The sequence below is a fragment of the Papio anubis genome, chromosome 4 (genome assembly GCF_008728515.1).
Source record: "Papio anubis isolate 15944 chromosome 4, Panubis1.0, whole genome shotgun sequence".
NCBI lineage: Eukaryota > Metazoa > Chordata > Mammalia > Primates > Cercopithecidae > Papio > Papio anubis.
In genome coordinates, this window is record NC_044979.1 from 98,880,200 (window position 1) to 98,893,121 (window position 12,922).

The window sequence follows — 12,922 nt, forward strand, 5'->3', positions numbered from 1 at the left end:
AGTCTCAAACTCCTGACCTCAAGTGATCTGCCTGCCTTGACCTCCCAAAGTGCTGGGATTACAGGCATGAGCCACCGCACCCACCCGGCCCAAATTAACTATTTTAAGGTGTGCATTTTGGTGCCATTTAGTACATTCGACATGTTGTGCAACTATCATCTTTGTCTAGTTCCAAAATATTTTCATTATCTCAAAAAGAAACCCTGGGACCATTAAGCAGTGACTTGATCCTCCCTTCAGCCTCCAGCAATAAGTAGTCTGGTTTTTTGTCTCTATGATTTAAGTATTTCTAGGTATTTTATGTAAATGTAATCATACAAAATGTGACCTTTTGTGTCTGGCTTGTTTCGTTTAGTATAATGCTTTTGGGATTCATCTATGTTGTAGGATATATCCGTGTTTCATTCCTTTGTATGGACAAATAATATTCCATTATGCTTTATTTTTCATCAAAAGTTGATTATTAACCTCACCCCTACCCACCCACTCCTCATCCACAAAACAACTCTACTCAGTTCCATCGACTCTGCTGTATATCTTTATGGTTTACACAGATTCTCATCTCATTATGTACCCCCATATCACAGAAGAGGAATTTGAAGCTTAAGGTGAATACCCAACATCCTGGAGCCAGGCTTTAAAAGCAAGACTTCTCACTCTAAGTCTTCTGTTGTTTTTCTGAAGTTCTCTGCAATGATAACTTTTCTTTCTTTGTTTTAGACATTCACCCAACTCATTTCTCCAACAGATTTCTTTACTTAGTAAACCTCAGCTTGGATCCTTTTTCTGATGAAATAGGGAATGAAGAATCCTGCCCTCCTTTGTTAGATAGATGAAGGCACATGGCGCTAAGTGGTTTACTTCTCTAAGGACCTAGAGCTGCCTTATAATAGAGCTAAGACTAGTTCTGGCTCTCAGGATAGCAGTTTGTTCTAAAAGTTGCTAAAATGCACAGCCTCTTAAAATGCTCACCCTCCTGCTGAATTATAAAAGACAACCACTGAATATAAGAGACGCAGGGAAGTGGTATCTGAAATAAAATAATTCTATAAATGTGCATTCATTAATTTCTTCATTCAGCAAGAATAAATTAAAGGCTCACTCTTACAGAACTGTAATTAATATATGATTTAGATATTAATATGAAAAAGGCTGGCAGGGAAATTGCTAAGATTTGTCTCTGGGGTTTGACTTTTTAGACATCAAAGTGCAATGTATCACCTAGCACTTAGGTCTGATCAAGCACCAAATTCTTCTTCTTGCTTACATGAGATCTGCGGAAGTTACACTTTTCTGAAATACCGTCCTTACTCATGAGCTAGTGTGGTACTTCATCCTGTGATACTTCGTGCATCATTTGCCAATGGACTAGAGTATTGATTTATATATAATACAACTCCTTTGTGTTATTTACTAATTATATCCTTTCTAATATCTTCAGTTAATAAGTTTGAATGATGTGATGTGACAAATGAAAGGAATATTTATTTTTCTAGGTCTTATGGAATCCTTTTCCTCCTGGGTAATGTTTCCTTCCAACCTGGCGGACTTATTTGAAGTTTTATTAGCAAACCAAAATCTAAATCAGAATACTTAAATTGTAGAACCATCAAAACTGAGTTACCTTATGAAAGTTTTTAAAGGAACAGATTTTATTCCAAGTGATTAAGCCAAATATGATCTTAGTTAATCCCGTCCACAGCACGGAACAGTTGTTTTTCTGTCTATTGCCACATCTCCAAGTTTTGAAAGCATTGGGGATCTAAGCTGGCCATTTATAGTTGTTAAAGTCAGTGGATAAATATCAATTTGGGCTTCTTTAGTAATTCAGAAAGAATTTCAGAAATCTTTGATACCTAGAGGAAGTCGGTAATCATTGCTATTAAAAGCAATGAAGTGAAGGCTTCATGCAGTGAAGGCTTTTGGTCTCAAACCACTGACTGGACCATTCAGAAGCCTGTGTTGACTGCTTTTGTGGATCAACGGTGTTTGGAAAGTGAAAAAAAAAGAGAAATTACAGTAATGCTTTGGAAAGGCTACAGAGGACAATTATTTTGTATTCAAAAGGAAATATGAATTCAGATTTTGTCATATTTGTATGTAGACAGCCTCTTACTTCTGTGGTCAACCCAGAAACACTACCTTTTGATATTTTCACATTTTTTTTCTGGAGCAAAAACCAACAGCCATTTATAATTAAAACCTTTCTGGAAAGAATACTCCAACCTTCCTCACTCTCACTCAATTGAATTTCAATTAATGTTTAATAATTCGGCTCGGCTTTCAGAGTCTATAAAGCATAAGCAGTCAGCCTTGTCGAAGATGGAGAAGTGATGTTTTCACAGTTCCACAAATGTTTCTAATTGGCATGAGCCACTTGCTAATGGGAGATAAATTGCCCTGGGTGGGTGTGGGTGGGTGGGTGTGCTCTGTGTGTGCACACTCACGCAGGCACACAAGCATGCATGCTTGTGGCGGTAATGACGTGTGGGTGTACCCAGGCTTCACCCGACATGCCATGATGCAAACTTGAGCTAAACGGGAAATTAAAGAGGGACCAGGGCTGGGCCATGACAGCAGTGGCCACACTGGGATGGGAGGAGGTGGACAGTTGGTTCCTTACCAAGAAGCCGGCAGCAGGCCCACCCTCCCATCACAGACAGTGGACAGGAGCTTAGAAAATACATGGACCAAATGAAAATGACCCCTTTCGACTGAAACTAGCTGTGCGTCAGGCTTCTCGCCGCCTCTCCTAATTTTCTCTCATATAAATGAACATGGTAAGCAGATGACAGAAAGTTGACAAGAATCATATTTCTTTCTTTCTTGCAGTCATGTCAGTAATAGCCCTGGGTTTTATAGCTGAAAAATATATGTATATTTACTCATTAATTTTCCTCTCTCTTGGCATTAGGTGGAATGCTGCCTTTTCTTGGTATTAGGTGGAATGTTATTTAAAACAAGACACAGTTCAACTTCAAAAAGAAAAATCATTCTGCAAAATACAGCCTAGACCCATTTACTGGTCATTTATCATCCCTAAGAGAGTGGAGTAGAAATTTCTATATTTGGGAGATTTGAATGATTTACAGTGCAACTGCGGCTCTTGTTGGCACCAGGATCCAGGGACACAGTAGGCTCCTTAGGACTTTGAGGAGTGTCCCAAACTGTTTTGAAATGACACGGAGAATATTCAATGTGGCATATGCAGAGCAGCTTGATAATCACTTATCTTCACTGCATTCACACAGGCTGCTGCTCAGAGGGTAGACTCAACCCAGAGGCCTGTGATTTTCTGAGGGGTGATCAAAAGTCTTCATCTCCACATCTAAATGTGTATTTCTTCTCTCTGGTGTTTTTAAAAACTTGGCTTTATGCATCTTCCATTTCCTTCAAATAGTGGGCAAATAACAATGTGCCTATTATGGTACCTGGCACATAGTTGAAGCCCAATAAACATTTGTTGAGTAAATAAATAGTTAAGTAGAATGTTATAAGCATTGCTAGCATTATTGTGTTGGCCTGAACAGTACAAGAATAGACTTGAGGCAATCAAGTAATTTCCCTTAACAGTATAAGCTAATTATTTAAGAGATGAAGATCTGGTGCATCATATTTATTTGTCAGGTTCCATTTGCTCCTAATTAAAGGTGGAAAAGTTGTTTGTAGCTTTGAAGGGATGGCACAATGACCCACTCCTACATAGATTTTTTATTTTCCTTGCCAAATTTTCAAGGAAAATACATCAAGATAAAATTAACAGGCATTCCTCTTACTTACTTCTGTTTTCTTTTCTCTGTTACTGTTTTCTAGAGGGCAGGCAAGGTGTGGAGCAGGAAACTGTTTTGACTGTATTTTTACAGCCCATCTGCCTACATGACTTCTGTAGTTGATTCTGCTAACCTTGGTTGACTAATAAAATCATCCTCCCACATAAATAGCAGATACAGTGATCCAAGATTAAAATGCTGCATTTATCATAAGTCTCAGAAAGTTTAATTCATTCATTCCTTCATTCATTCCACAAATATGAATTCAGTGTATCATATGTATCAGGCTCTGTGCTAAAGCTGTGAATTTAACACTGAGCAAATTCTAACATGGTTTCTGCTCTAAGCTTACAATCTGAGATGGTTGATGAATATTAATTAAATAATCATACTAAAAGTATATAGCTACAAACTAAATTATTTTTTAAAAGAAATATGGTTCTACTAGGATCATATAACAGGAACTGATTTACACTAGGAAACCAGGGAGAAGTTTACTAAGGAGAAGGCTGGACTGAAGAAAGGGAATGTCTGAAGAAAGGGAAAGAGCATCCTAGGCAAGAAGATTGTGAAACACGAAGGCCCCATGTCTAGGGGTGCATGATGCACTGAAAGTTGGTCAGTGTGGCTGGCTGGGAAGAGAAAGGGCTGATGGGAAGTCAGGCCTATGCCCTGCAGGGACCACAGCTAGGCCATATTAAGGGCTTTGACCTTCATCCCCTGAGCATTAGACAGACTTACAAGGGTTAAAGCCAAGCGTGAGGAAGTAGAGGCAGGGAGAACGGATGCATGGCCCTTATCATGTCTGTGTTTTGGATTGGGGAAATGTAAGTATCAATTCTTCACAAATACAAGGGAGATGAAGATGCTGAGCCCTGGATAATCCTTTCTTTGCTGCAGATGAAGTTCCTGGAAATTCTTTACCATCCATTCTCCCTTCCACTAAATTTCAGAAAGAGCGCATCCAGGTCCCTAGCTGTGTGCTGAGTAACACTTGCACGTGGCCATTGCTGGACCATGCAGCAATAACTTCTCCTCTTGTCAGCTCTTCTAGCCCCTTCTCACTCTTTCTGCTTTTCCTTTTGATGATGGGGCGGTGGCAAAACACAGTTCATTTCTGTTTTTGGCAAAGCGTGAATGGCATGGCTTGTGGCACCTTCTCTCCTGGTTTAGAGAACAAGCTTTGGAGGTAGAGTGGCTTTGCCTCTCGTTTAGCCTTACAGGGTTGTTCTGAGGATTAGGTGGCTTGATATTTGTAAAACATATAGAACAAGAACTGGCACATAGCAAGTACTTAGCTAATGATAGCCATTATTATTACCTATTTTGTGGATATATTGCTAAAGGGACAAAAAGCAAGATACAAAACTATGTATTAAAAGGGCTTGCACAAATGTATCCTAATAAATGCAAAGCAAATGTCTGAGGATATGTGGTGGTTATAACTGGGGTTTAGGGGAGAAGGCTAGGCAAGTGGCTTTTACTTTTTCATCTAATATTGTTGTAGTAATTGATTTTTTATTATAAAAAGTATACTTTTATAGTAATGAAATTACAAGGAATAGTTTAGAAAGTCCATCCATACTTTCCATCATGTCAGTTTTTTTAAAAGGCATGATGATTTCAACATAACCTCTTTTCATATTTTTTCATCCTTAAATTCGGAGATATCATCTAAAAACTTCTCTTAGGGTAAAGAAACATGTATCTAAATCCCAGCAATTTCCCGGATTTTCATTTCTTTGCTATGCCATAGTCAAATAAAAGTTTTTATAATTACATGCTATTTTAATTCCACAGTTATAAAATTATTCTAGTTATTCTTTCATCTCTCCATATACATATATAGAGTTGTCTGGAATGCTGTTCACCCACCAGATATAAACAACGCGTTTGGCTTCATTGTTGCTGACTTCATTGCAAAGCATTGCTTAAATTTTTATAATAAGCATTTTTATAAAAACAATGAAATCATTGCTCAAAATTGGAGATGAGAAGTGTTAGTTCACTCTTCTGTTTAGAAGTAAACATGGCCGGGCATGGTGGCTCACGCCTGTAATCCCAGCACTTTGGGAGGCCGAGGCAGGCAGATCACGAGGTCAAAAGATGGAGACCATCCCGGCCAACATGGTGAAACCCTGTCTCTACAAAAATTAGCTGGGCATGGTGGCACACGCCTGTAGTCCCAGCTACTCGGGAGGCTGAGGCAGGAGAATCGCTTGAACCCAACAGGTGGAGGTTGCAGTGAGATCGTGCCACTGCACTCCAGCCTGGCAACAGAGCAAGACTCCATCTAAAAAAAAAAAAAAAAAAAAGGAAACACAATACCCAGCAGCCAGCATCTCATCTTTTCCAGACATTTAGGATGCTGAACGGCTTCAGGATTATGAAGTTGAGTAGTTGTTGTGCAGTATCTGTTGCTCATGAAAGAGGCAAGAAGTGGACTATGTGGTTACTGAATCAGGATGCGAAAATATTTGAAATGATAATCTCATATTAACATACAATCTACCATCCTTTCCTCTTGTTTTTTATTTATTTTTTTCTTAGCAGGTAGAGGCTTTTTATGTTTAACTAAGGATTTTGATTAATTGAATTGGTATTTTTCAATAGTGTATGTAACCGGTTGAGAATCATTAATATTGTACAATGTTAGCACATGGTAGCTTTGATCATCATTTAAATACAACTGTTTCCTTGCCCAGCAATTATACACCACTATCATGGATCAGATAAGAACATAAATCTGGAGAGAACTTTGAGTCCCCTGGTAAATACTTCATGAAGTCAATGGGAGCTTGCCAATTAGACAATCATCTCTGCATAAGATATATTTCCAACGAGTAACTGCATTATACAGTCCTTAGCATATTGTGCCCCTCGGGATATGATGATAATTGACTGTGTCACAGAAGAAACAATTTGAAGAAACTGGGACTAAGCTGATTATCAACTGAACCTTTAGAACAGGGTTAGCAAATGATGGCCCAAGGGCCAAATCTGGCCCGCTGCCTAATTTTGTCCAGTGCATGAACTAAGAATGGTTTTTACGTTTTAAGTGACTGGGGAAAAAGAATCAAAAGTAGAATAACATTTCATGACATGTAAAAATTATATGAAATTCAGATTTCCTGTCCCTGAAGTTGTATTAGAACATAGCAGATTCATTCATTTACACATTGTCTGCAGCTGCTTTTGCACCACAGTTTCAGAGTTGAGTAGTTGAGACAGAGAAGATAAGAGAAGAAAATATTGACTGTCTGACTCTTTATAGAAAAAGTTTGCTGACCCTTCCTTTAGACTCAGGTACAAGTTATTTGTGTACATGTCTGCTTATGAATGGATAATGCTTCTGTGTTAGAAATATATCTGGCCGGTTGATGTGGCCATCAAAGGAGGTACAATACTCCATATTCTTCTATTTTCCTCACTCTCTTCTCAAAGTCAAAAGAAAGCTATTGAGTGAGAAAAATTAGAGTATTGGAAGGGACCATAAGAAAGATATTGGTAACAGAAAATACCTACACATTCCCTCCAAAGCTCGTAAATTACTAACTCTAATTTTAAGCCCTAAAATCAGATTAGTTCTCTACATTTTAAATTTTGAAATTATTTATTCTCTGTGTCTGAGAAATCTTTTGAGAAGCAAGAGCATTTGTTCTTGTGACTCTTACAAAATACAGTGGCTGGCCGGGCGCAGTGGCTCACGCCTGTAATCCCAGCACTTTGGGAGGCCAAGGTGGATGGATCACAAGGTCAGGAGTTCAAGACCAGCCTGGTCAAGATGGTGAAAGCCCATCTCTACTAAAAATACAAAAATTAGCTTGGCATGGTGGCAGGTGCCTGTAATCCCAGCTACTCAGAAGGCTGAGGCAGAGAATTGCTTGAAGCCAGGAGGCGGAGGTTGCAGTGAGCCGAGATCGCACCACTGCACTCTAGCCTGAGTGACAGAGTGAGACTCCGTCTCAAAAAAAAAAAAAATTAAAAAAAATACAGTGGCACACCAGATGGAGGCTCTTTGTTCAATGGCATTATCATATTGAATGGTGCTCTTTGGTGTATGCTTGCATTCAGTTGTAGATACGATATAATGCATGATTGGATAATAGGAAATACCTTTTAGTAGAATGTGTAATTCTTGATAGGATATCCTGTCCATTGGCTTTGACAGTTGAATTAACCTATTTGGCTGACATGGACCCTCCTAATGACCACAATATGTAAGAAAATATGAAATTAATACAAAAGCTATCTTGTACTGGTAGCAAGATAGCTACTGGTAGGAAACATTAACAATAGTATCTAAAATATAGAATTGAAAATGTGAGTCATTTTGCTTTTAAATCTCTATCATGTACATGACTGACTTCAGTTGTTCCCTCCCCTCCCTTTTGTTCTGTTTCAGAGGTTGAAGGCTGCACTGACTCACCACCCTGCTGCCATGTCAAATGGGAACATGAACACCATGGGACACATGATGGAGATGATGGGCTCCCGGCAGGACCAGACGCCACACCATCACATGCACTCGCACCCACATCAGCACCAGACACTGCCACCCCACCACCCTTACCCACACCAGCACCAGCACCCAGCGCACCATCCTCACCCTCAACCCCATCACCAGCAGAACCATCCACATCACCACTCCCATTCCCACCTTCATGCACACCCAGCACATCACCAGACCTCGCCACATCCGCCCCTGCACACCGGCAACCAAGCACAGGTAGACCTTTTCTGTGATCTCTTTCCCCTTCTTATTCTCTTTCTTAACAGTGCAAGCTCTAATGCTGGGGTCATTTGCAGCAATCTTGTTTGACAAGCCCAGGTGTTCTATCTCACATTCTAGGGAGCTCTGTTTATCTCCTAGGAGGCAACCCTTACCCATAAGACCCTACCAGATCACAATTTCTATAAATAATATACTAAATAATATCAGGTCTAGTCTCTAAGGGCAAGTATAAACTTTAAGTTCTCCAAAATCTATTTCTGCAGTGTGTCAGAAAGTTAGCCCCTCCCAAAAGTAATATGAATCGATGGATTAGGAAGAACTTAAATTTGTGAAGAAAGATGTGAATTAAGAATGAGAAAAACAAGTTAATTCTAACCCTGGTTCTAGCTGCTGTTTTAAAACATCATAGAGACTGAATTTTGTCACCTGTAAAATGGAAGTTAAATACAACAGGCAATCTTCTGAGTAACAGTGAATGTTAAAAAATCTAAAGAGTAACAATTCAAGGCAGACAAAGAAGCTCCATCACGGATGCTAGGGCATAAGGTGCTGTGTAAATGGTGAAGAGAGGTGACTCATCCCCCTGAATGAGAAATGCGTTGGAGGGAACAGAAAGAGAGCCAAGTTCTGTAGATGATCAGACCAAGAGAAAGGCCAAATCCCAGTGGGGGAGAGTCACCAGGAGTGGCTGTAAAGAAAGCCAGCATTTAGACAAAACTGAAAGAGGGTTGGGGGACCAGGCAGACGTTATGTCACCCACGGCCAAGAAGAGAGGCGAGTCCTGTACTGGAGTGAGTTTTAGTAAGTGGATGAAGGGCATGTCCAGGAGCATGGCTGGGCCTAGACACTTTGGATCCTCAAGCAGAATGACCTTCATCCATACCCTCCACCCAGTCCACACTGCCAGCTTCCAACCAGCTGGATCAGAAGGGTGTCGGAAGCGTGGAACCATCAAATAACACTTATTCACCGTCTCCTCTGTCATCTGCCCCTGGAGACGAGACCTTACACCAGGCAGCTTTTTGAACTCTTGAGCCCCCCTCCATTAACGTGCACCAAACCTGGACAGCCATCCACAGAATGGATCAGGCACAAGCAACTCTCTAAGCTATTTATTAGATAAACTGTCTTTTACAAGGTCCTTAGAGGTGTTCTACATTGTGAATAAGAATTGAGCATTAGAGTGAGATAACCTTAACTTTTTTCCTGGCTTCCTCACTGTGTGATTGTGAACAGAAACGATTAACCTCTCCAACCCTCAGTTTTTCCATCTGCAAAATGGGGCTGGGTAATAGTAGACTAAACTCTAGGCTCTTATGAGTATTAAATAAGAGAATCTCTGTAAAGCCCTTGGCACAGTGTTCAAAATATGTTATTCCAAACCAAAATAATAGAAGTTTAGCAAATTGTATAGCAATCAAACGTTACCCAGAGAACCTTTTTGGTCACATTTTTAGTCAAATGCCATACTAGAACATGTATTTAGAAAGGAAAAAAAAAAAAACAACTACAAAGTCAACGATGGTCAAATTGATTCACATAGGTACTTAGTTTATAAGGAAACAAGAACATCAAGGTTTGGTCACCTTTGTGGGCAAGTTATTTCACAGGGCAAGTTATATAACAGTTCTTTGAATATAAAAGCCGTTCACTAGCTAATTACCAATTAGCCAGTTGCCCTCTGTTTCAAGTCAGTAAGTGGCCAATTGTATATGCAATTAGTTAATTGCTATTATAATTAGCTTCATGAACAGTTACTTCTTTTAATTGTATACTAAAAAGAAAGAGCCCAGGTTGGTCTTGCTAAAATTTGAACCAGATCATTTAGGCAGTATCCCAAAACACCACTTTTAAATTGTATTAACTTGGCTGATTACTGAGATCTTGCCATTTTTCTTAATTGTATGATTATCTGAAAGTAGGAATAGAATCCTTTGAACTCTGAGATTCTAAGATGATTTGGAATAAATTCTGCCTTTTTGAAATTATAATTGATTACTTTTGATCACAATTTTCAGAGCATCTATGCCAAGAGAATTCTGCTTTAAAAATAAAATTACAAGCAACAATAATTACCAGTTACACAGATTCTGGGTTTAGGAATGTATTTGCATTTTCTCCTGGCTTCTTGTGCTCCTCCTGCATGTAAGGATGTGATAGTAGAGTGCTGGTTTCAAGGAATTTCTCTTAACCAATCGTGAACCTACATTACACCTGAAACCACGTCACTTATGCCTTTGGGTGAAGACACACGAAAAGTGTCATGGGTTACACTGATTAAACTTAGGGTAGGAGGATACAGAATTGAAAGATAAGTCCCTGCAATGGAGATGTGAAAACATTTTTTTCCTATTTGAGGGTTTTGTCTGGGGCTGGCAATAAGAGATCATAATTCACAAAAGGAAACAGTTAAAGGCAAAAATATCCAAGCAGTTAGCACATTCCCTCTTAATGCTTTTCTTTGCAGTAGTTAGCTCAGGAATTACCATCCGAAATGGCAAGTGGTAAGCCTTTGCCAATAACAAGGATGATGTCTTCACTAGCAATTTTGATGACTAAGACCTTACACAGTTAATTTATTTTGTTATTCTTCTGTAATCGGGAGGAAAATAGTCACCAACAAACAGTTCTAGAAAATGTCTTTGCTGGCCGGGTGTGGTGGCTCACGCCTGTAATCTCAGCATTTTGGGAGGCCGAGGCGGGTGGATCACGAGGTCAGGAGTTCAAGACCAGCCTGGCCAAGATGGTGAAACCCCGTCTCAACTAAAAACTACAAAAATTAGCCAGGCACAGTGGCAGGTGCCTGTAATCCCAGCTACTTGGATGACTGAGGCAGGAGAATTGCCTGAACCCAGGCAGCAGAGGTTGCAGTGAGCTGAGATCATGCCACTGCACTCCAGCCTGGGTGACAGAGAGAGACTCCATCTCAAGAAAAAAAGAAAATGTCTTTGCTTTACATAAAATTACTGAGATGCAGTTCAACCTCAACCCTGGGCCTGATTCTTTTACAGTTAGTCATAGAAGGTTTGATAGAGTTTTGGATTAAAATATATCACCATCAGTCAACTGATGTCAACCAGTAGCCATTATTAGTGCAATTACAGTCATTCTGATTGATTTCAATCATAGTGCTGGAATGTGGTAGAAAAGATTGTTGGGCTTCATTTTTAAAACTTTTGGCCTGTTATTTCTGCAGGTTAAATGTCTCTTGTAAAACAACTTTATAGGTATTACAGTCATAAACCTGAGTGACTGAGAAATGGGAGAGGGAAAAAAACCCGCCTTTTATTGAGAATGAAGAAGGAGGAAGGAATGAAGTGCATGAGGGAAAGCATTAGGTGTCCAGACATATAAAGAGTCAGTCGTAGAAATTTCACAAGGTGCCGTGTGTCTGCCTTATGAATAGAAAAAAAGCTGTATGTGTGGAGGTCTCTAAGCCTTAGATGTTGCTAAGTCTCACACAGACCTTGCAAGAACTCTATAAGCATAGTAAAATTTTTTAATAAAGTGCTTTGCCACTCTTAGGATTTCCTTCTAATGTAAGTGTATGGTAATGCACAAGCAACTCTCACTATCTCATACACACAGGGTATGACAGGGCTCAGTGCTGCTTCAGGCATCGATTTAACACTTTCAAAGGCCCAGCTTCCCAATCACCTAGAAAGCTCTCCTGGATCTCCTTTCACCCTGGTGAGCCCTCTGAGGGGCAGGCAGGCCCAGCTGGAGTGTGCAGGTCCGGCTAGTCCTCTGCATTAAGAACTGTGAAAGAGTCAAAATAGGATTTCACCTGCCTTCCTGGCTTCATGGGCTTCTTTTGATAGGAGCCACAGTGGCAACGATGTCCCAGAGGTGTGTTAGCAACACAACTTTACCACTATTAGAATGAAAGGAGCCCACAACCTGCTCAGAGGTTTTCTGCAGATGACAGTTGAGTCATCCATATTGTGATAATAACCCTGACCTTTCTGTTTTCACTCTGTAGCCATACATTGGCTATTTTAAAGTTGTTTATTTGTTTTTTTGTTTTTTAGAGACAAGGTCTTGCTGTGTTGCCCAGGCTGGAGTGCAGTGGCACAATCATAGCTCATGGCAACCTCGACCTCCTGGGCTCAAGCAAGCCTCCCACCTCAGCCTCCTGAGTAGTTAGAACTGCAGGCATGCACCACCGTGCCTGCCTAATTTTTCCATTTTTTTTTTTTGTAGACACAGGGTCTTGCTATGTTGCCCAGGCTAGTCTGAAATTCCCAGCCTCAAATGATCCTCCCGCCACACCTGACCCTTACTTTAAAGTTTTTAAACACACGGTCAGTAAAACATTTTTAATAGCTGAAGGAGAAAAATAAATGTTTCCTTTACCATGATTCGGCTAAACGCCTGTCAGGGAAAAATCCATCTGACTACATCTTTTCACAAGTCA

General features: G+C 40.0%; 1 protein-coding gene across 6 annotated transcripts in view; it reads left to right on the top strand.

Moving 5' to 3' along the window:
* The window catches only part of CREB5 (cAMP responsive element binding protein 5), a 415,931-nt gene that overhangs the window by 386,033 nt on the left and 16,976 nt on the right, over nt 1–12,922 (top strand). For all 6 annotated transcript variants that reach the window (XM_017956829.3, XM_021935938.2, XM_017956826.3 and 3 more), the window contains one exon: nt 8,176–8,499. In XM_017956829.3, the coding sequence (XP_017812318.1) occupies nt 8,176–8,499 (324 nt within the window). The remainder of the gene's footprint in view (nt 1–8,175; nt 8,500–12,922) is intronic.